The following is a 25,515-nucleotide window of genomic DNA, read 5'->3' on the forward strand; positions in this document are numbered from 1 at the left end:
CAAAAAGCTGATAACTAGTAACTGTTCAAAAATTATTATAGTAGACTTGGTGAGTCTATTTTTAAGAGGATACCTAGAAAACTGCATGTTGTACCAGTCAGGTTCTTCTATAAGGTTGTTTGCAAATGAATCAAACTTGGTATTTTATCTTTAGTGGTTTGTATATTATATGAGCTACTCATAATCTCAGCATGACAAATTTAAAAGGTTATCAAAGTCACAAACACAGAATGCAGGCATAGCTGGTCCCTGAGATGTTGGATTTGCTCTTACCTGTTAGCCAGCTGCAGCAATACTTACATAGGAATCCCCACGGGTTTTGTACAATGGGAACTAACGTGCCATTAATCCTTCAATAAAGACTGAAGGCTTAGAGCAACACACATACCTGCCCTCTCCATTCTAAGTTGCTGTGAGAGGCAACTCAACTGGGTAGAAGATTGTTGTAGATGGAATGAGACAAAGAGAGCGCTACATTGTGCATAACACCTGCTGTAAGTCCTCATGTCCTCTTAGCAATGCTACTGGTTTTAATCTTATCACATTTGATTGTGTAGTGCAGTGGGAAGGAAATATTGGCCCTTTATATTCATTTGAGGTTGGCACCCAGCACTAATGCCATGCTGCTCTTTAAGAGATATAATGTTGGATATTATCTAAAACCACCAGATAAAGAAAGAACAGCGCACCCAGTTGCAGATGATAATATAGTTCCCACAGAGTGTGGAGCAATGAAGAAAGTGGTATAAAGAATAATGGTAACATTCTTTGCTTTATATTTGGTGGTTCAGTCACAGACCTCCTACCATTTCATACTAGAAGGGTTAGGGAAACTATGTGCTGTAAGTTAAGATGTTCTAACTTAATCAGTATTCATACACTATTGATTAACATATTCTACATTTAAGTTGTACAATAGCAGACAATCTATATAATAATGAAGTTGGACAGCTTTTTGGATACTTAAATCTGGTGACTGATGCTGTAAATGGGCAAGACAGATCTTTCTGCAAACCTGAAAAGGGACCCAGTTTTGCAGAAAAATACAAAATCTTTTTTTAAAAAAATTGCTGGATTTAAAAAACCCCAAAATGCTAGGGGGAATGCCCATAGCTTTAAGAAAGAGATTGTTTCAGTGGCTGCTGCTAGACAACCATAATATTCCAAGCTCAGTTTGTGAGGGGGGGAAGGCAGGGGGAAAGGGCAGGGTTCCTTCCAGGCCCATTTTGGCCTTTGAGGGAGGACTCATTGGGGCCAGGCCATAGGGTTGTCAGCTCCAAATTGGAAAATGCCTGGAGATTTTATGGTAGAGTCTGAGGACTGCAAGATTTGAGGAGGGGAGAGGCCTCAGCTGAATATAATGCCATCGTCCACCCTCCAAAGCAGCCATTTTCTCCAAGGGATAGATCTCTATCATTTGGAATTCAGTTGTAATTCTGGGATATCTCCAGGTCACACCTGTAGGATGGCATCCCTCGGCCTAGAAACAACTTCTGGGTGACTTAATACCACCCAATTTACATGAATCAACTAGGCCTGGCAACTTGCTACTCATCAACAGCAGCAATGCTATGAAAGCCAGTGTGATGGAGCCATTAGCGCTTCAGAATAGGATCTGGGAAACCTCAGTTTGAACCCCCATTTTACAGATTCAAAATCGAGAGGGAAGGCTATGACAAAATTCCAAACCTCACACATTGCAAGAAGCCAATTTACAACTCTCTGAAATGAAAAATGGCCACAACTTTATTAGTTACAGCAATTGTCAAAGCCTTGGCATATCATGGGGCAAATAGATCCAGGCATCAGCTGACCCACCTGCCAACAGATGAAACCCCCATCCCATCACACCTCTAGCCTGCCTGCTGCAGGGGGGGAGGTGGGAATAAAACAGGGGATGGTAGGATGGTGGAATCTATGTGGACAGTAACTACTGTGTGGTCTCTTCTGCCACTTGAGATTGAGGGTGCCTTGACAGCGCCCAAGATGGGCATGTCCCTTGAACCCTCACTCAAAATTTCCAACTTTGGGGAAATTAGGCATACATGCCACCTTTCCCACAAAATGGATCAGGCCTCATGCTGATACTGCCAACACAGTTGTGACAAAGGAACAGGGAAGTGTATCAGACTCAAGCAACATAATCCAGATGATAACATGTAATGCAGTGAACAAAAATAGGGGGGTTGGGGGATAGGCAAAGTCACAAGGCTGGACAGGACACGTGCAGTGCAACAAGCCCTTTAAATCGAGGCTGGGCCCATGCCCAGTGGCTGTGTTAGGCCTCACCTGATTGACCTGGCCATGGGGAGGGAGGCAAAGATAATTATATATTATAGAACAACCCCATGCTATAATATATAATATAATTATATATTATAGCACAGTCCCAGAGGCATCTCCTCCCATTCCCAGCTGTGCCATCTGGCCCACTAGAACCATGCACTGCCTCCTCCTTTATTGCTGCAAGCCTGCAAATGGGACCCAAGATGTGTCTGGGGCTCCAGTTTACTGCAGAGGTTCACTGGGTGATTTTGGAGCAGTCATATACTTTCAGCCTAACCTACCTCACAGGGTCATTGTGCAGGTCGGAGGAGAATAATGTAAGCTGCTTTGGTTCCCACTGGAATGCTTCACGAATTTGCATGTCCCTTACACATTGGAATGAAGAGATTACTCTCACACTTCTGTGATTACTGTGAACTAAATCAATTGGTGCTGAATTGTGAAAAATCAAAAATCACGGTCTTCAAAGAAGCATGGAAACCCCTAAATTGGAGTATAAGAGGTAACCAGATTCAACAGGTCAAAACCTTCCATTACCTTGGAATCTATTTTAACTATAGAGCCAGTTGGGTACCACACATAAAGGAAATAATCCAAATTACTAAATGTAAAGTAGCAGCGCTCACCCGCTTCTACTTCACCAAAGGTAATCAATTTGTTCCTGCAACAATCAAAGTATTCAACCATAAAAGATTGCTCTATGGAGCTTCCATTTGGATTATGGCCCTCAATAAGGATGTGGAAAGAATTTAATAAAGTTTGCTATGGAAGATATTGGGCCTTCCCACATGCGTGCCATATGTGGCCATCTGCCTAGAAACCAATCAAAGACTCCTTGAAATGAGAGAATGGACTATGGCCATTAAATTTTGGTTGCACATGCTTTTTAGAACAGACGATGGTAGTCTTATTTCTCACTTGTTAATGGAGTCTCAGTCCTCTGCGTGGCTGTGCCACATAGAGGACAAAATCAATTCAATTGGGATTAATATTGGAGATCTATTTCTATATACCGAAAAATCAGCTTTCTTATTAATTAGACAAGGATTGTTTGATATTGAATGGCCGGTTCTCACAAGCCTTGCTAAAGGCAGATGTTCACCCTTGAGTTTGGGGTTTTTACCTCCTGGGTATAGGGTTGAATATCTCACTTGCCTAACTGCCCCTTGGCAACACAGAGCCTATTCGCTATCTAGGTTCAATGTGCTACCATCTGTGATACTTCTTGGAAGATTCCATAAAACTCCCTATGCTAACTGCTAACACACTGTGCACTTGTGCATGTCCAGAGGTAGAAACTTTAGAACATGTGTTCTTAAACTGTACTTTTTACTCTGATCTGCACTCCATACTCATTGAGCCCTGCTTGAGTGAGCAAACAGCAAAGCCCAACAAATATAAAATTGTCTTCTTGTTGTCAACTTGGAACCAATTCGTAATTGAAACTGTTGCAATTTTTTTATATCTAGCATCTAGGTGCTTAATGTATTTGCAAATTGCCATTTGATGGATGGATTGATTCCCTGTCATGTTCAATATCATATCAATAAAGATTATTGAATTGAATTGGTTCCCACTGGGGAGAAAGGCAGGTTATAAATGGAAGTAATGATAATAAATATAGCTGAACATGGGAAGCAGACAAAAGATAGGCTGGTGAATGGATGAGAAGGCAAGGAGGGGACAACTAATACACTTACTACTTCCACACTATTATCGCTGATAAGCAGTAGTCAAGATTACTATTTTAACAAGATTTAGCTAAAGCTTTTAAAAGTATCTGAGAAATTCAATATGCATAGGAAAGCTGTCCTAGAATGTAAACTGGTAATCTAATCAGTTCGTGAGTCACACAGGCTTCTTTTGGATGAAATTACGTATGTGAGGGGAAAAGGCAAAGGATACAGGGGTTGACACGAGGAGAGAAAGTGGAAATAATGTGAGGAGGATGATACAAGAGAAAGTGATATGCCATCCCAAAAGTCCTTGAGAGTTCCCTCCCATGCAAATTGGCCTGGCCCATTGACCAGTACCACACAACTGGGTCATAGTTTTCCTAGGCAGAGGCTGCTGGGGTGAGGGAGAGGGAAAGCTTCAGGCAGTGGGGCAGATAAAAGTAGGTTAGCTGTTGGGAGGAAAGGCAATAAGGTTATCAATTCCAAGTTAGGAAATACCTGGATATTTGTGGAGATGGAGCCTAGGGAAGTTTGAGGAGGGGGAAAAACTCAGTGTGGTATAAAGCTGTTATATAGTGAGTTCAATGCAGCTGAGTTCAACACAGGACATGCTTTATTATTACTACATACTAAAAAGACAACATGGCGGGGCTGAGACCCCTCTTATAAAATATGCAATGAACCACCCCCCAGAGTCCCATACCAAATAACTGCAGTCAAGTTTCGTGCCCTAACCGCTCATTGGTTTAAGCTTTGAGTTCAAGGTAGCCCATGGTTCCCTGCAGTCACTCTGAGGTATGCAAGGCTGTTGTGAAGCCTTAAATTCAGTACACAACAAATGCCATAGACACCATCCTCCAAAACTGCCATGTCCATGAGGGAAACTAGGGTTACCAACCTCCAGGAGGAGCTGGAGATCATCTGGAATTACAACTGCTCTCCAGATGATAGAAATCAGTTCCCCAGGAAAAAATAGTTACTTTGAAGATTGCTTTCCTCTCCAGACCTCACCCCAAAATCTCCCATAAGAGGGAACTGATTTCTGCAATTGGGAAATCTGTTGTGATTCCAGGAGATCTCCAGGCCCCACCTGGTGTTTGGCAATTGTAGAAGCCCTATTGAAAGGTACTAAATCCCGTAGGGCATGAATGTTCTCAGGCAGAAAGTTCCACTAGGGCAGCCAGATCTCTGTTCCTGTCCATGGAGAAATGAGATAAGGCAATGTAAAACTACCCCACAAATCCCCATATTGGTGAGGCTGTGTCGAACACTGCTATGAGATCTAGTAGCATCAGCAATACCTGTGGAGATCATCTGCAAGGGTGACTAACGCAGTCTAAGTCCCATGGCAGGGGCAGAAGCTGGATTGGAATGGATCCAACACCAGTGTGTCATCCAGGAATTTCTGGAGCAATTTAGCCATTGCTCTCTCAACTACCTTACCCAGAAATGGTAGGTTAGAAACTGGGTAGTAATTGGTCATATCTGTAGAGAATGCTTAAGTCTCTAGCTTTTAATTGTTAAATTTAAATTTAGTTAAATATAGTTAAATCAAATACAGGAATTGAAGTATTAGGCTTTGTTATCTTCTTGCTATTAGACTGGAGAGACTGTATTGCCTAGTGATGCTTTGTTTTTTAAAATATTTAATAAACCTTTATACATTTTACAAAGGTCTGGTTTCTTGTGTGTACATAACCTCAAGGATCCACAGCTCTGACTACTGCTCACTTGCCCAAGGGGTAGTGGCTCAGGAGGATCCAGGCTTAGGTCCTTGACACATACATACACACTACTTAATATATAGAACTCATAGTGATGTTAATGATACCTGAATATACAAATACACATATTATTAAACATTATTAAATATTTTTCTTTCTTCAATAAAATAGTGTTAAAAGCTGCTCTGAACTTTAAATTTTATTCTGCTTTTATTTAGAAACCAATTGTACAGAAACAGACAACATTCGTAAGAATACTGTCTCAATGCTGACTTATTATAACAAAATGCCAGTAATCTATCTCAGGTCACTGATACACAGTGATAAAAGAGCAACGGGCTATAATTGTCAAGGTTATCTCTGTCCCCAGATTTACGAATGTGGATTACATGCCACAAATTTTGACTCTGTTGGAAAGGTTCTGCCTGTCAATAAAAGATTAAAAATAACAGGCAGGGGTTGAGCATTACTATCTCCACCTGATGACAATCTTATTGTGTGAGCATCCAGAATATGAGGCTTTTGCCTTTTTAGTGTGTAATCCTCTTAGCATCTTGTACACCTCAATAAGCTTTAACATTAGGAAAGTAAAAGTACTGTTAGTATTGGGCCCTCTTGCCTTGAATCTAAATTCAAGGAGTTGCTCTTTAAAATATCAAATTACTGTTCACAGTAAAATGAACAAATGTTCAATTGCTTGGTTCATCATATTTTCAGATTAAGGGGGAAAAATGACTTTGTTATTGTTCAGTCGCACAGTCAAGTCTGACTCTTTGCGACCCTGTGGACAAAGTCACGCCAGACCCTCTTCCCTCTGTGAAGACCCTCTTCCACCATCCTCCAAATTCTGCTCAAATTCGTGTTAGTTACATCAGTAATTCTGTCCAGCCATCTCATCTTTTGCCATCCCCTTCTTCTTTTGCCTTCTGTCTTTCCCAGCATCAGGATCTTCTCCAGTGAGTGCTCCCTTCTCATTTGGTGGCCAAAGTATTTGAGCTTCAGCATCTGACATTCCAGGGAACAGTCTGGGTTGATTTCCCTTTGGACTGACTGATTTGATCTTCTTGCAGTCCAAGGGACTCTCGAGATTCTTCTCCAGCACCACATATCAGAAGCATCTATTCTTCTGTGTTCAGCCTTCCTTATGGTCCAGCTCTCACATTACTACTGGGAATACCAACACTTTGACTATATGGACTTTTGTTGGCAGGGTGATGTCTCTACTATTTTTTATACTGTCCAAGTTCACCATAGCTGTCCTTCCAAGGAGCAAACATCTTTTAATTTCATGGCTACAGTCACCATCTGCAGTGATCTTGGATCCCAGAAATGTGAAGTCTGTCACTACATTATTGACTATTTAAGGAGACACTTTGGACCTGCTCAGAGTGCCTCATCTTGTTTGGGCCACTTTCCATATTCACATCTTTTGCTTCATGGACTCCTGGACCTCATCTGGAAAGTGGTATAACCCCTACAACTGCTCCTAAATGCTCCTAAATGTCTCTATTTTAACTCCTTATTTACTTAGTCCTTGATTGTGTGTATACTTTAAGTGTGATTGTAAGTAAAATTATTTAAATCTTTTTAAATCTGGAGTCTTCTTACTGAACTCAATCTCGGTATACAAAAGTGTGCGATCCCTGTGCCCTTTTGGCACAGAATCTCGCCCTGTACCTATGTATCAGACCATTAATCAAGACACTCAAGTGATTAATCAGTTTGCAGTTAGCAACAAAAGGATCTCGCCTCCTTAACACTGTCTTGAAGAAAGTCTGCATTTCCCACTGTGACAGATGGTTTCTGGTTATGCCATTCAGGTGTCACAACCAATCCCTGATCCCATAGGGTATATGTAAATTCCTAGAGTATGCAGCCAATAAGAGACCATGGATTCTCTGTGGAAGAGAGTGGGAAAGGTTATGAGGATTAGAGGATAAAGAACCAAGTCAAGTGATCAGTGAGGACTCAGGCAGATATACAGATATAAAGTAAGTGGAATTTGGAGGTGGGGATCAGAACCCAAACCCTCCTGTAGTTCAGGTCTGCTCATAATGGCTCACCGAGGCAACGCTCCCCACCATCAAAGAGCACTCTCTGCAACTGATTTTCCTACTTGCAAAGATTATCCAGCAAATAATTGAGGTTGCCATCAGCAGAAACAATCCTCCTTAAGCCCTGACTACTCCTGAAGACTGTCAACCTCATTATTTATTTTTAGTGTCAACTGCTGCCAATGAGTGACCCACTAACACCTGAGGAAAACCCACCCTAATTTAATGTTTTATTTATACCCCGCCCTCTCCCACAAGCAGGCTCTGGGTGGCTTACAACATTAAAACCTTACAGAAATATTAAACAAACCACATCCAGACTAGACAATATCATAATGACAAAATCTGTAAAATTACAGAGTTACAGAATTATTAAAATAACATTCAACATAACTTAAGTGCCTAGATGGTAAGGTGTTGGGGGAAACAATGACTTCAGAGGACACCTGCTGGATCAATTAAAAGCCTGGCAGAAGAGCTCCGTCTTACAGGCCTGTGAAACTTGGATAAGTCCCACAGAACCCAGATCTCCAGTGGGAGCTCATTCCACCAGGTTGGGGCCCAGACCGAAAAGGCTCTGGGCCTTGTTGAAGCCAGTTGGGTATAGGTAGGACCAGGGATCACAAGAAGATGTTGTGCAGCTGACCTTGGGGCCCAGGGGAGCTCGTATGGGGAGAGGTTGTCCCGAAGATATGCAAGCCCCAGGCCATAAAGGGCCTTAAAGGTAAGGATCAACACCTTGAAATGGATCTGGTACTCCAGGGGTAGCCAGTGTAGTTCGCACAGCACCAGATGCATCCGCGCCTGTATAGGCCTCTATGCTAATAACCGGGCTGCAGTGTTCGGCACCTGCTGGAGTTTCTGGAGCAGGATCAAGGATCTCTCTGCCCCATGTAGAGAAAGTTACAATAGTCCAATCTGGAGGTGACCATTGCATGAATCACTGCGCCTATATCACCGGGGGGTGGGTTGAGGTAGGGGGCCAACTGCCGGGCCCGCCTCAGATGGAAAAAGGTGACCCTTGCAGTGGCAGCAACCTGGACCTCCATAGATAACGAGGTATCCAGGAATACCTCCAAGCTCTTTGCCTCTGTCAACAGCACTAATTGAGTACCATTGAGGGGCGGGAGCCTGATCCCATTTCCTGCCCTCCCCCAATCCAGACACAGGATTTCTGTCTTAGATGGATTTAACTTCTGTTGGCTCTGGCACAACCAACCAGCCATGGCTTGCAAAGCCTCACGCAGTTCGTTGGGGTGGAGTCTGGACAGCTATTCATAAGCAAATAGAGCTGGGTGTCAGCAGCATACTGGTGACAACCCAGCCCATATCTCCAGACCATCTGGGCAAGGGGGTGCATATAGATATTAAATAGCATCGGGAAAAGGATTGCCCCCTGCGGCACACCACATTCAAGTGAATGTTGCTGGGACAATTCCCCCCTGAGAGCCATCCTCTGTCCCGACCATGGAGAAAGGAGGTCAGCCACTGTAAGGCTAAACCCCAAATCCCCGCGTCAGCAAGGTGGTGGGTCAACAACTCATGGTTGACCGGACTTTCGGGATTCGGAGAATGCTGAGCTGACCTGCCTCTCTAAGGGGGGCAGACTGGAGCTTCTGTTCGGGGTAGTAAAGGGCAAATTTTTGCCTTCTGCCTACTTTTCTCAGTGAGAGATTAGTCCAAGATATGCACAGGAAACTTTGAGGTGATTTACCTTGGCTAAAAAGGAGTCCCGGGGGGGGCTCCTTTGAGGCTTTGAGGGATCCCCAGAGAAGAGTTGCATATTCATCATCTGCAGAAGCTTACAGAGTCATTTATTTGACATAAGCTTGACAAGATCCTAATCTTCTTTGAGACTACTAAACATCTGATGCTGTACGAGACCAGTGTTGATTTGGATAACCTTAGAAAAAGGTATCTATCATTCTGGGACTATTTTAAAGCAAACAAAATAATATTAGAAGGTGGGAAAGAGAAAGTTTGAAAGCTTGGAAGAAGAAGAGAAGGGGTGAATTTTGGACTTTGTTAAATTAAGGACAGTGTTAAAAATTGGAAAGGAATTTATTGTTTGGTCTACCTGCAGTCATGGAGTGAAAGCACCATCGTCAGAGATCTGCAGTTTCTACAGTCAAACAGGAAATATGTCAAATATTGTGAGACTTTGTTACCAGTGAGAACATGACTTGGGGGCAGGCAAAGCAGGAAGTAACTAATGAAGAAGTGGAGCTACTCTAGGATTGTTTTACCATAGAAAAACATCGGCGGCCATTACTGGAAGGCTAATTTATTTAAAAATTAATATCTGAGCCTGGGAAGGTCAGTGGATGGCGAAATTAAACTCATTTGAAAGGGCAAGTTCTACTCTATCAAACCTGATAGTTGAAATTTAATTTGGTGATATCAATTTTTTTGCTGTTTTTTTTAATGTCAGAGTCAAAGGTAACCTGTGCAAGGGCTGCCTCATTGGAGAAGATGCAAGATCAGTTGGAAGCAATGGAAGCTGTATAATTTTTAAATTTTTTATTATATGTACTATATTTATTAACCTAGAAGATGTTTGACCACTACTGTATTATTTATCATATCTCATTATTCATACTAATGTCCTATATTTTATTTTCACATTTATTTTTTAAATATCTTATGTTTCACCTATTTAGGTCCATCTTGATTTTTACAATTTTATGTGGTTGTTGTTGGCCTGCATTGTGCTGTGTATTTGGTCATGGACCGTAATAAAGCAAACTGAAACTGAAACAATGGAAGCTAAGATGATGAAAGGGGTGGAAAAGATTATAAATGCTTGCAAAAAAGAACTTTAAAAAGATATTGAGGACTTTAAAAAAGAATGGACGAGCTTAGAAAGGAAACAGTGGTGGTGTCAAAAAAAGTGCAGGAGATAGAAGGGAAAGTTAAACTCCAGGATTCCACCTTATTAAAAATGCAAGAAAAAATAACAATCCATGACTGTAAATTGATGGAGACACAAATATGTCTGAGAGGAGTACCTGAAGAAGGGATAGACTTAAAAGAACATGTAATAAAAATTATTGCTGATTTCTTGAAGGGACTAGAAATATGTATGATTATATGTATAGATTGAATTCATCATATGCCAAGAAAAATAACTTACCAAGAGATGTGGTTATAAGATATAGGACAAAAGAAATGGTGGGGAAAATCTTCAATAAAAATTTTGAAAAGACATTGATAGTGGGAGGAAGCAGAGTAAGAATAATGAAAGAATTGCCAAGACAAGTGATAAATTACAGGAGAACATATAAGAAATTAACAGAAAAACTACGTGACAATGGAATGAGGTATAGATAGATAATACCAGAAGTTTTGAGCTTTGAGCTACAAGGAAGAAGGATTACAATTACAAATACATAGGAGCTGCGTAAATTTTATGAAGAGAATAAAGAATTTGCTCCATGATGGATTATAAATTATTATCTTGGAATGTAAATGGACTAAATTCACCACAAAAAAGAAAGGCAGTATTTCATTGGATTAAAAAACAAAACTGTAATATAATTTGCTTACAAGAAGTTCATATTAAACAAAAGGATTATAATTTTTTTATGGAATAAACCAATGGGACTGGAATTTTTTTCATTGGCTGAACAGAAGAAGCTGTGATTTTTTTATATTAAACAAGAATTGGACCCAAAAATAATATTTAAAGATAAAGATGGAAGATTTGTGGCAGAGGAAGTAATAATAAATGCGGAAAAAAGCTTATTATACCATCATACCAAACCTTTAATGGCATAATAGATTCAGATAAAAATACACAGAATATAAAAATTTAAACATTGGAGATAAAATCAAAATAAAACCGAGCTTACAGATACATTCAAACATGGTCAGAATTAAATTTAAGGATGTCAGCCAGAAATTTTGCCACAGCCTCACTAACCACCCCCTCAGTATCACTCAATAAATAATAACAGGGTGGCAGAATAGACAAATCTGGAGAAAAAGAAAGCTTGCCAAATAAATCTTTACGGAGGAATAAATCTTTACGGAGGGAAAAAAGCTTATTATTGGGACTGTATGCACCAAATGGTGCAAAAGATGTATTTTTTAAAGACATTACAAAACAACTTGATGAAGTGACATATGACCATGTGATGATTATGGAAGACTTTAATGGAACAATTCAGAATACATTGGACAGATCTGGGGGAAAAATAACAATAAAGAAGGAAAATTGCCAAAATCCTTCTTTGAACTGGTTAAACAAGAAAATTCATAAGGAGAAAATTTAATCCTGAAGTACGAGATTATACATTTTTTTCAGCAAGACATAATACTTTTTCCAGAATTGACATGTTATGGGGTACAAAGGATTTAGGCCTTATAACTAAGAAAATGATCTTACCGAAGACAGGTGCAGATCATAACCCAATATTATGGATTACAAAATTGTCTAAAAAAGTGAGAAGATGGAGATTAAAGGAAGATTTACTACAAAATAAAGAATTAGTGACATCTCTAGAAAATGTAACTAAAGCTTTCTTCCAAATAAATGATAAAAGATGATATAGAATTTCAGATGGTGTGGGATGCTTATAAAGCCGTAATGAGAAGAATATTGATTACATTAAACAATAAGGACAAAAGGGCAAAAGAAAAACAGATGTTGGACATTCAAAATGAAATAAAGAAAAAAGAAGGGGAACTGAGGAAAAGGCCAGGGAAAAAGAAAATTATAAGGGAGATTACAATACTACAAGTACAAATGAGACATTTGTTAAATAAAAAACTGAAATGGAATTTGAAAAAATTACAACAGAAGTCCTTTGAGGGAGTGAATAAACCTGAAAAGTATTTGGCCTGGCAACTGAAGAAAAAGAGAGGAAGTAAAATTATTAATAAAATTGTGGTTGATGGAAGAGAGATGGTAGATCAAGAAGGAATAAAAAGAGAATTTTTCAAGTACTATGCTAAATTATTTAAAGGTGTTAAAATAAAGAAGAAAAGGATGGAAGCGTATTTGCAAAAGATTAAAATAGCACCCTTAACTGAATATATGAAAAAAAAATTGAATGATCCAATTGAAAAAATAGAAATTGAAACAATTGAAATTAATGCAATGAAAATTGGGAAAGCACCTGGGCCAGATGGATATATGGCAAATTTTAAAAAAAAAATTAAAGAAGAATTAGTACTGAAACTTCAAAAATTGATGAATATGATAAGAATAAAAGGGAAAATACCAAATACATGGAAGGAAGCTGTAATTTCTTTGATTCCTAAGGAAGATAGAGATGTCACGAATGTAAAGAACTATAGACCAGTTTCATTACTAAATAATACTATAAGATATATACAAGAATTTTGGCAGAACGACTTCAACAATATTTGATAAATTTCATAAAGGAAGACCAAGCGGGATTTCTCCCTAAAAGGCGAATAAGAGACAATATCAGAACTGTTGTAAATATTGTAGAATATTATGAAAGACATCCAGAGAAGGAAGTTGCATTATTCTTTGTGGATGCAGAGAAAGCTTTTGACAATTTGAACTGGGATTTTATGTTTGCAGTAATGGAGAAAATAGAGCTGGGGGAAAACTTTATAAGAATGATAAAGGCAATATATACTGAACAACGTGCAAGGTTATGTATAAATGCAGATCTTACAGATGAAATGATAATCAGCAAAGGTACAAGACAAGGTTCTCTGCTTTCACCTTTGTTGTTTATAATGACTCTTGAAATTTTATTGATGCAAATACAAGATGATAAAGAAATAGAAGGGTTGAGAGTTAAAGGATTTATTTACAAATATAGAGCATTTGCAGGTGATATAATGTTTATAAATGAAAATCCTACACAAGTAACACCTTTGTTAGCTAAAATACAAGAATATGGAGAACTGGCGGGATTTTATGTTAATAAAGAAAAATCAAAATTTTTATGTAAAAATATGCAAGTAAATAAACAAAAGGAGTTGCAGAGACTAACAGGATGTGAAGTTACCTCTAAAGTAAAATATTTGGGTGTGGAAATAACAATGACGAATATTGACCTGCTCAAAAATAACTATGAAAAGCTATGACGTAAAATGGATGAAGATATGATAAAATGGAATAAGCTTAACTTGTCATTGCTTGGAAGAATAGCTGCAATTAAGATGAATATTTTGCCAAGAATAATGTATTTGTTTCAAACTATTCTGATTGTGAAAGACAGTAAACAATTTAACAAATGTCAAAGGAAGGTTTTGGAATTTGTATGGGCTGGGAAGAAACCAAGGATTAAAATGAAAGTTTTAATAGATGCTAAAGAAAGAGGAGGATTCCAATTACCAGATTTAAGATTATATCATGAAGCAGTTTGTTTAGTGTGGATAAAAGATTGGGTGACGCTGTTGAATAAAAAACTTTAGTGTTGGAAGGTCATGGAAATAAATTCAGCTGGCACGCTTATATGTATTATGGGAAGAAAAAGATGGATAGTTTTTTTCTCTCACCATTATATAAGAAATAACTTGTTGAATACCTGGATGAAATATAAGAAATATGATGATGAAAGAAAACCATTATGGATAGTGCCAGCAGAAGTGATAAAAATAACAGCTGAGACAGGTGAGGAAAAATGGCTGTCATACAATCAACTATTAAAAATACAAAGTAGCAAAATAGGATTGAAAACTGCTGTGGAGTTGAATAACAAATATGATTAGTTTCAAATGCAACAAATAAAGAGTTTGGTGGAAAATGATATTAAAACTGAAGGAATAAGACAAGAGCAAACAGAAATGGAAAAAGTTCTGCTTGGAGATAATAAAAAATTAATTTCAAAAACTTATAAGTTACTTTTAAAATGGTCTACAGAAGATGAAGTAGTGAAATCTCAAATGATTAAATGGGCAATAAATGTAAATAAAGAAATACAGATGGATACATGGGAATATTTATGGAAGAACTCTACGAAACTTTCAACTTGTCAGAGTATTAAAGAGAATTGTTTTAAAATGATGTATAGATGGTATATGACTCCTAAAAAAATGGCAAAGATGAATAACGGGATGCCAGACAGATGTTGGAAATGCAAAGAACATGAAGGTTCTTTCTACCATGTGTGGTGGACTTGTGAAAGAGTGAAGGGGTATTGGTGGATGATCCGACAAGAAATTTCTAGGATCTTGGGATATGAATTCGGAAGGGCTGCAGGGACTTTCTGTTGGGATTACAAATGGAAAAGTTTCCAAAAGAAGATGGAACTATAATTTGGTGCTTGCTTTCGGCTGCTGGGACACTATATGTGTGGTTGCGGAAGCAAGAGAAGGTACCAGAAAAATGGGATTAGATTGTGGAGGTTGTGACGTGGAGTGAGATGGACAAATTGACAAGAACTTTGAGATACTATGATTTGGAGGATTTTGAAAGGGAGCGGAAAAGGTTTAGAGGTTATGTAGAAGCCAAGTAGAAACTAAAAGGACTTTGGACAATTTTTGATAATGATTAAACTTTAGAAGAAAGAAGAATATTAATTTTAGTTCTTAGTAATTAACGGTACCTTTTAATGTTAGTATTTTGAGTAAATAACACTGGCAGGGGTCAAGTAACGGGGGGAGGGGTGATTAGAAAGAAGCATATGGGATAGATGAAAAGTTATTAACGGAAATTGTTACCATATGTTATCAATAAAATTGTTTAAAACAACAACTCATGGTCAACCATATCAAACACTGCCGATAGGTCAAAAAGTATCAGCAGTGCCAATTGGCCACGATCCAGATGTCTCCAGAGATCATCCACCAGCGCAACCAGCACCATCTCCATCCCATGGGCAGGGTGGAAGCCAAACTGGAAAGGGTCTAGGAAATCAGTTCCAAACTTGATGGGCACTAGAGCTGGCTTCATTTATCTTAGCCTGTACATAAAACAGTGCTAAGAGGTGCTTAGCCTCACTCTCTTGAACACTTGAACACTGCTCCAGCATTTAAAGGTTTTGTTGGTGCTACTTAGCATCAATGGCATCCCCTTCTCAAAGTCTCAGCAGTGCCGATCGGCCACAATCCAGAAGTTTCCAGAGATCATCCACCAGGGCAACCAGCACCATCTCCGTCCCATGGGCAGGGTGGAAGCCAAAATGGAAAGGGGCTAGGAAATCAGTTCCAAACTTGATGGGCACTAGAGCTGGCTTCATTTATCTTAGCCTGCACATAAAACGGTGCTAAGAGGTGCTTAGCCTCATTCTCTTGAACACTGCTCCAGCAATTAAAGGTTTTGTTGATGCTCCTTAGCACCAATGGCATCCCCTTCTCAAATTGTCCAGATTTTTCATGTTGCTTGAATTGTGGGGACTTATGTATTTGGACTTATGTTTATTTTTATTTTTTTAAACATTTCTTTTCTGCCTTTCCTTATGGTTCAAGGTAGCTTATAATAATAATTAAAATATTTCCACGTAAAACCAAAATAAAATAGCAAACCTCAAATTTCTCCTCTCCCCGTCTGTAATACTGTCTGTTTCTATGCATGCACACATCTCCTCCCCCTTTATATTCAAACAATCCATTTTAGCATTCACACTTCTTTCTGCTCGCTATTTGCAATTCATCGGTGTGTTTATTGCATGAATGGAAACTGGTGTGGGGTATACAGTTACTTCCATTATCTATGTTGAGGTTTTGGACACTAAGTGTTAACAGTACGTATTGTTGATAGTGTTTGAGGGGTATCAAAAACCTGCCTTGATATATGAATGAAAAATGTGTGTGCATGGATGGTATCAAAAACCTGCCTTGAGGAGGTATCAAAAACCTGCCTTGATATATGAATGAAAAATGTGTGCATCATGTATGGTATGGAGCACAGGCAGGACAGTTGGGTGGGTATATTAATTGCAGAAGGGGTGCACTGGAAGTGGAAGCAGGCGGTTGTTATTCTTAGATTTGTGTGTGAGAGAGAAAAGGGTTAACCCTACATGTTCATGAAAAAAAAATTCTGCACTTCAATCTTGTAAAAGTTAACTTTATTGAAGAACTAGGTAGGATCTAACCCAATTACAGGGTTATGATTATGAAGAATGTCACATTTGATATTCATTTGATATAGATATATTATTTTCAGAATGGCTATTGATCTGCATATATCTATGATATATAATTATATCTAGAGGTATATGTATGAAACACTTTGGGAATAAATGTGTCTTGTATTTATAAAAGAATAAACTAACCTATAGCAGCTTTTGAAGTAGTGGCATAGGAGATGCTTTCTCTGGGTCCAATCTATCACACTTCTATAACTTTAAGGGTACTTAACTAAAGCGATGCTGCTGAAGAATAATCGGAAAGAATATTAGAATATGCTGCAATAGCACTCTGGGGCTATAATTCTTTCCTATGGACTCTTTCTGCTGTAGTATTTAATGCCTCACAACGGTGAGGTCAGTGAATACAAAATAACTAGGACTAGAAGTAATGATTTTATGCAATTATACATACTATTGGCACTGCCCATTGGCTTTGGATCTTTAATTACTTCTGCAGCACTGTGAGATGAACACACAGCAATGCTATTCCTGTGGCAATACTGCAACATTTTATATCCACTTTATTCCAAAGGAAAATAAATTACATAAAATCCTGTTTTAAATCATGTGCACTCCAATTTTTTTTAAACCATGAATAGAAGCAACCTTATATAAACCCTTGGCACAGAGTGTTAAAGCTGAAGTACTGCAGTCCTAAGCTCTGCTCAGTTCGATCCCCGGCGGAAGCTGGGTTTTCAGGTAGCCGGCTCGAGGTTGATGCAGCCTTCCATCATTCCGAGGTTGGTAAAATGAGTACCCAGCTTGCTGGGAGGAAAGTGTAGATGACTGGGGAAGGCAATGGCAAATCACTTTGTAAAAAGTCTGCCGTGAAAACTTTGTGAAAGCAACATCACCCCAGAATCGGAAATGACTGGTGCTTGCACCAGGGACCTTTCGTTTCCTATATTTCTATAGCACTTGCTGAATAAGGCTGAAATTAAATATGCCATCCAAATGCACACCAGAATGTTCAATCAAATGTGAATGCTGTCCAATTGCATTGCACTGATTTCAGAAGGATACACTTCTAAATATGCATAAGAACATAACAGCCCTGCTGTATTAGACCAGTTGGCCATTTAGTCCAGCATCCTATCTCACACAGTGGCCAACCAGTTAATATGGAGGGCCAACAACATGGCATAGAAGCCAAAGACGTTCCCTGATGTTACCTCTTAGCATTGGCATTCAGAAGTTTTAGTCACCATGGCTAGTAGCCACTGATGGAGCTATCCTCCATGTATGCCTCTTTTAAAGCCACTCATGTTTGTGGCCATCATTACATCCTCTGGCAATGAATTGTACATTTTAATTAAAAATACTTCCTGCCAATAATAAATTTTTTGAGTAGCACTGTAATGTAATTTAACAGATTTTAATTGCTTAAATTCTATTGTTTTAATTGTAGCCCAAATTGTTATTTTAAATGATTTTTAGCCGCCCTGAGTCTGCTTGCAGAGAGGGTGGGATATAAATTTAAAGTAAATAAATGTGTGTCCTGAATGTATTGCCCTAAAAACATTGCCCATGAACTTCCTTGGGTGCCCATGAGTGCTTGTATGTTGGGAGACGGAGAAAAAAATTCTGTTAATCCACTGTCTCTGCCTTGTGCATAATTTTATAAACCACTATAACATTAATCCCTCAGTCATCTTTTTTCTAAACTGCAGAGTTTCAGCCTCTTTAGTCTTTCTTCATAAGAAAGGCGCTCCAACAGCTTGGTTGTCCTCTTCTATATTTCTTCCAACTCTGCAATGTCCTTTTTGAGATACGGCAACCAAAACCAAACACAATATTCCAAATGAGGCTGCACCATAGATCTATATAAGGGCATTATACTATTAGCAGCTTTATTTTCAGTCCCTTTCCTAATAAGCACCAGCATGAATTTTGCCATTTTCACCACTGTCACACCGAGGGTTGACATTTTCATTGTATTCATCATAACCCAAAGTCTCTTTTCCCATCAGTTTCAGCATGTTCAGACCACATAAGCCGACCCTTAAAGTTGGGGGTTTTGTTCCTTACATCACCTTACACTTACTTCATTTGCCACACTGTTGCTCAAGATCCTTCTGGAGCTCTTTACAGCTGACCTGGGGTTTTTACCATCGTTAATAATTTTATGTCACCTGCAAATTTGACCACTATACTGCTCACCACCAGTTTAAGATCACTAATGTACAAATTATAAAGCACCAGTTCCAGTCACATTCTGCATTACAAAATCCCCCCAAGTGTCACTAGAACTGGATGGAGGTGGAAGTTTTTAATTTATAGTTCTTTAAAAAAAATACATTCACCACTCACCTTGTACTGTATAAAATGACTATCTGGATCCACAGTTTCCAAACTATGGTTTTCTAGGTGGTGTGTGAATTGCAAGTTGTCCGGAATTCCTACACAAATTTCCCAGCTGAAAATAAACAGAATCAAAAATGATTTTCCTAGGGGAATTAGTTTGATATTACTTGTTAATATGAATTCTTCACATATTTTTCTTTTAACATTTAGGAGAGTATTATAAATGTCTAAGATAAGTCAGAAAAAAATGTAGAAAGTTTAGTTCCCATGAATATGGGCAGAAGGCAAGAAAGGGTGGGATCAAAACATGGCCATAACTTTGTAGAAATCTGCGATGAGAATGACTACTAAATCTAATCCCTATACCTATAATACCTATCATATACTAGTAAATTTAATACCTCTAATACTTATAGAGCAACAATACAATGGAGGATTCTCTACCAGAACAGCTACTGAGAGTAAAGCATATCTCCTAGACTTTATGAGAGTTCATTTACTTTGAGCTGTTGTACTGTGGAGAAGTAGCTTGTCTCCTGGGTGGTTGGCAATGGACAGGGGTTGGCTGTTTGGTTTAAACTTCTCCCTCCCCCCCCCCCACCGAGCTAAGAACAAGCAGAAGGAGGGAGGGAAGTAGTTCATAACCTTTCAGATGCGTCTCTTAAGAAATTTTAATAGGTTTTGTTAAAGACAATGGGATGGACCAGTTCACTCCCCCTTCTGCAATAAGGGAACATAGAGGCTTAGCGGACTTTTTGCTAGACATGTTGTAGGATGGGGATGGAGCCAACAGGAAAAGAAGTCTTAACCTAGGCTAGCCGTGGTCAAGGGGGAGGACACAGATGTTTCTTAAAACCACCTTGCAAGGGAAAGGCAGTCTCTCTTTTCCTAGGGATGCTGAGCTGGACAGACCTTTTGTTTGAAGTTGGGAGCAGGCCTTCATTTTGGCTGGCCTAGAGACCTGGACTAACCCTCAAGATAATGGAGGATCTTTTGAGGACTAGGACACCCAGGACTTTTTTGGTAGAAAAAGCCCAGCAGGAACTCATTTGCATATTAGGCCACACCCCCTGGTGCCGAGCCAGCCAGAACTGTGTTCCTGCTAAAAAAACCCCCTGAGGACACCTAAGATAAAGAGCTGTCCTAACTTTAACATCTAGTTAGGACATGTTGGGGGGAGGGGGGATTTGTGTTTTATCAATTTATTTCTGTTCTTCTTTGCTTCAGTCTGGTGTGATGCTAAAACTATGCTTGTAAACATTTTTTAAATAAATATTTTAAACATTTGATTCTGGAAGTGGTTCTCTGTACCACACAGACCCCCACTATTTCAGACATGCTATTTTAGAAGGGACCCAGGAGGGGGATGGCAAACAGTTGGCAACTGGCTATTCCCTCAGGAGTGCACAAGGCATTAATCTGTCCTCATAGTAGCCAGGTGCTGGGCTAGTGGGAGACACTGAGACAAGGCCTCTGAGTTTGCAAAGGGAACTGAAGAGCCTGATTCCTTCAGTGAGAAACCCCTTTATTGATCAGGTGGCATTGTTGGGTATCATACAGAGAACGAAAAGCCCCTTGGTATTCCAATTAAAGTTATTAATTTACTTTATTTCAGTGCCAACATTCTTTTGAAGGCTAGGATTATAAGTGTATGGCAGCATAGGTTATCAATATTTCAGAAAAAAGAAAAAAAATTAACCCTTCTGCATTTCTGTCATTACCTGCACTCTGGTTATTTTTATCTCTCACTGTGCTCCCCTGCCCTTCCTTATGATGTCTTCCTGTACCCTACCTCGGGGAGGGACGGTGGCTCAGTGCTAGAGCATCTGCTTGGTAAGCAGAAGGTCCCAGGTTCAATCCCTGGCATCTCCAACTAAAAGGGTCCAGGTAAATAGGCGTGAAAAACCTCAGCTTGAGACCCTGGAGAGCCGCTGCCAGTCTGAGTAGACAATACTGACTTTGATGGACCGAGGGTCTGATTCAGTATAAGGCAGCTTCATATGTTCATATGTACCTTTCCTGTTTATGAAATGAGTTTCAACATTTTACTCTCACACTGGAAAATAGATATAAAATTGGTTTTCTAATACAGCAGATGTACTAGAGCAGGGGTGTCAAACTCATTTGTTATGAGGGCTAGATGTGACATAAACAAGACCTTGTCGGGCTGGGTCATGTCGGGCCAGACCATGTGTGTACCTGTTTAAAATTAGGTAGCAGATATATAAACTTTATAAAGGACACAAACACAATTAAAGATTTGGCTCTGACTCTTTCTTTCCTTCCCCAAGGAACCAGGAGGGGGAGGAGCCTCAGCCAATAGAAGGAAGATAAATTTGGCTCAGTAGCTCTCTTGTGTGACTGAGAGAGCCAGGCAAAGCAAGCTCTGCCTCCCCCCCCTTCCTCCCCAAGGGAGGATCCTCAGCCAATGGAGAAAATAGAGAATACTAACCAAATGGACTCTCCATACTAACCCACAGCCTTTTGTTATATTGTAGCTAGCATGTATATCAAAGGGGGGACGTTTGAAGAGTTAACTTTGCTTAGGTTGTAAAAGGAGCAAAGGAATGTGACCGTTAATAGATACCATTACTGGCCAGCATCTTCCCAGAGGCAAAGAGATAAGCAGAAGCTCTCGTGTGAAAGTTTGCACCTTCGCTCCCTGTTGTTTTGAGTATAGTGTCTTTGTTTAGATATCGCTTTGATGTAGATTCCATAAGACTAAGAGACACCCATTCCCAGGTATTAGTCTCAACTTTTGTTTCCAGCTATGAGTTTCCAATAAAGTATTACATTGTCTCAATGAATACCGCCTTGAGTCTCCATCGCCTGACACTATATATATTAACTTTTTATTAACTTCAAATTAAACTGGTGTTTTGCCTAATTTCATTACATTATCATGCAACAACATTGATTTTTCTATTGAATTAAGTATTATGTTGCTGCACCAGAAATGTATGACTCTTTATTCAGATTAGCTACATGTTACATCATAAATATTTTGATGGAAGTTGGAATTGTATCGAGTTTACTCTTTGTGAAGGCATGATCATGTGCTGATATACTTTGCAAGCTGTAACCATTTCCTTATCATATAGCAATAGTTGCAAAATATCCCAGCATTTTAATCTTCCTCATATCTCTGCATCTCTATATAATCTCAGGTTTAGAGCGTTAATAATCATTTAGTGGCTTGGGAGACACATGTGGGGCGTTTGACATGCTACTTGTGCCTCATGCTGAAGAGAAAGCCAGAAGATAGAAAGGGAAGCCCTTCCCATCACTGTAAAAATACAAGGCTAGCTAAGTTTCACTGATGGTGGTAAGAGACCACCCTATGTGCTCAGAGGTGTACTCTGGCAATTTTAAGGGTTATATTTCTAGATTTAATAGTTATATTATTGTATGTGCATGTTTGGGATAGTGCATGCGGTATATACTAGTCATGTGTCTCTTTTGGTTGATAGTAATCGTGAATGTATCTGTTCATGAGCTGTGGAATAAGTACTACTGGCTTAGAGCTTCACAAAACTTAAATAAAGCAGCAGTTAATGTACTTGTCACATCCAGGCAGTAGATCAACAGCAGAATCCAAAGGTGCCTTATAAATAACTGTGATGCCGTCTTTCTCAGCGGTAGCCACTTTGTCAAAGGTCAAGCTGAGAACAGGGTTTAAGGGAGACCTGGAAAATGGAAATATCATCAAATGTGACCTCTCTAGGAGGGGGAAAAAACAAACAGCTGCAAAACTAGAAATCATATCACAAGAACCGAAGTTGTTACAAATGAGTTCAGCATCAAGGAATGCAAATTTACACTGCATTCTGTTTGCTGCTACAAAAATTAGTAATCTAGTAGTTAGTGCCTTGTTGAAGTTCAGGTGTTTCCTCCACAGGAATTAATTCTCACCACAGCTAGCTTGTCACCTTTATTAACCTATAGGTTATGGAAGGCAAGGAAATTGAATTAATTTTGAAATGCTGGCTCATCTCCAAGCAGAAATAACTATTGAGAAACAAAGAAATAGAACAGCTCCCAGGCGATCACCTATAAAACAGTGAATCCAATTGCAAGTTAATAAAGAATAATTAAGGGCAAGTTCACAGTGGTGGTTTTCTCTACTATGAATGATAGAGGTAAAGTTGGAACATGAGAAATCTTCCATCTTTTGGCAGAAACAGGAACATGAGGGAGAATTCTGCTACAACAATTCTCCTGAAGCAGCAGAGATCCTACTTACCTCCCCAGCTGTGCATATGCTCCATTTACAACAGAAATAAACCAGGCATAGCATAAGAGGCAGAGGCCACCAGAGTTGATCCAATGTGGCTCTGACCTGAAGTTTTTATAATGGTCTAAGTTTAGTGAAATTGCAAAATATTGCAGTTAGATGCTAACAAGGAGGAATTCACTATAAAATGTTGTGTAATTTGTTTTAAGTTGTAGTTGCATTTTGTTTGAACCTATAGTGTAAGATTTGTAGTTACTAAATGTGTATACTCCTTGTGATAAGACCCACTCAATACAGTACACAGAATGTATGCAAAGCATTCGTTCTATTATTTTGCGTCCTTGTTGCTTTTGTGCATTTCGTTATGTGTTAATTCTAAATATCATAGTTCTTTTTATTTCTGTATTTGTCAGTTGTTTGTAACATTTGTTATTGTTGCTTTCAAGGCTTTTTTGTAGAAAAAGTTCAGCAGGAACTCTCTTGCAGATTAGGCTACACCCCTGATACTGCGTTCCTGTGCGTTCCTGCTTTTAAAAAAAGCCCTGGTTGTTTTTTATTAAAATATTTATTTGAATTACACATTAGATGTAAATGTTTCTCAGTTATCATTAAATTGGGTTGATCTTGTGAAAAACAGACTACACAGAGAGAGCAAGAGAGAGCAAGTTCTCAGTACAGTGAGATGGGGAAGTCCTTGATGCAAATCTTGCTTCACCCACTACTTCTGAGGTAGCCTCAGGCAAAACTCTCTCTCTCTCAGCAATGTGGGAGAAATATTATTGGCCTTTGTATAAGAATGGTTGAAGGCTTGTTGAGATAATACACAAGAAGAGCTTTAAATACATGAAATGTGCTAACTCAATATTAAGTATTGCTATTTTAAGTTTCTCCTGCCATGAAAATCAAATGCACTTCAAATCCCATCCTTCTGAGAGCACTATTCATTTACATACAGTGTGTTTTGAATGCTGTCCAAGGCAAACATCCCAGATATAGCAGCACCACCCTGAACAGGTGTGTATAGATCTGTGCAAAGAAGATGCAGCACTGGAGACACACACAAAAAGGCTTTGGAGTGCAAGACTGAGTTCTGAGGATTTGAAGTGGGATAGCAGACCAACTGCCATATAAGAATGCCTCTTTGCCCCACCTATCATGTGCCTGTATATTTGTAAACAAAGCATATGTTACAAAGACATTTCCTCTCCCTCCAAGAAAACTAACTTGGATCAGTGTTAGCCCCAAGAACTTCTCACCACTTGCAGAAGCAGAATGAGTGTAAAAGGATATCTACATAACATATACCTAAAAGAAAGATGTTGTATAGGTGGCTGATTGAATGATTTGAGTAAACATCTAACTGCAGAGGAGGCAGGTTTGACTTAAAATGGTTGAAGAGAGGAGGAAGCAAAAGCAGAACTGGAGCTGTGATTGGGGAGGATTCCTCCTGCTATTTAGCCATTCATACTACAGGAGGAATCCTCGCCAATCCCAGCTCCAATCCTGCTTCTCTCTCTCTCATATCAACCAGTCTTGCTATCAATGCAACTGGGGTCTGAAGGAGATTCCTGCAGCAACCAGTTCAGAAGGTATGGAGGGAAATTCAACCCTCCTTGAGTTTGTTTTAACTTTTTGGATTTTTCTGAAGACTCACAGTCCCCTGGGTCTGTAGAAAAACCTGTGCCCTCTGTGGAAATAAGAGTGTGCCCTCTGTGGAAATAAGTATCTGCAGGCAGAGGAGACTGTTGAAAATTAGATATCTAGATTCTATAACAGGCAGGCTTTGAGTTCAGCAGGAGCTCACAGAGGTGCAGCTCCTGAACCTTTCTGATGCCTCCTCCTCCTCCCTACCTACCTACCTACCTTGTCCATTGAATAGCAGGTGCAGCTGCACAACAATCCCTGGATGAGGAGAGCAGCCAGCCAGCCAGCTACCAGGAGCTTTTCCACACCCCCAAAAGCCCTCATTAACCCCTGGAGAAGCCCATGCTACCTTTTCTCCACTTCTTATGTGATTTTGGGCAGCAAGTGGCTTGTTGGCCTTTTGACTGGGGGAGGGGCAAGAAGAGTCCCAGGTGAGCAAGGCCTGCTTGGGCTAGCTGGATTTTTAGCCAGCCCAAGCATGCTGGCTGGGGCTCTCCTTTCTTGCATTAGGTTGCTTTTGACTGGGGGGGGGGGGGG

The 25,515-nt window shown here is 39.4% G+C and overlaps 1 protein-coding gene across 1 annotated transcript in view; it reads right to left on the reverse strand.

Annotated features, from left to right (window-relative positions):
• Positions 1-25,515, reverse strand: part of DCDC1 (doublecortin domain containing 1) — a 777,962-nt gene that overhangs the window by 328,692 nt on the left and 423,755 nt on the right. Inside the window, exons 11-12 of the mRNA XM_060262385.1 lie at positions 22,661-22,786; positions 19,107-19,212 (exon numbers count right to left, since the gene is read on the reverse strand). Of these exons, the coding sequence (XP_060118368.1) occupies positions 19,107-19,212; positions 22,661-22,786 (232 nt within the window). The remainder of the gene's footprint in view (positions 1-19,106; positions 19,213-22,660; positions 22,787-25,515) is intronic.

Source organism: Heteronotia binoei, chromosome 21 (genome assembly GCF_032191835.1).
Source record: "Heteronotia binoei isolate CCM8104 ecotype False Entrance Well chromosome 21, APGP_CSIRO_Hbin_v1, whole genome shotgun sequence".
In the NCBI taxonomy this organism is placed as follows: domain Eukaryota; kingdom Metazoa; phylum Chordata; class Lepidosauria; order Squamata; family Gekkonidae; genus Heteronotia; species Heteronotia binoei.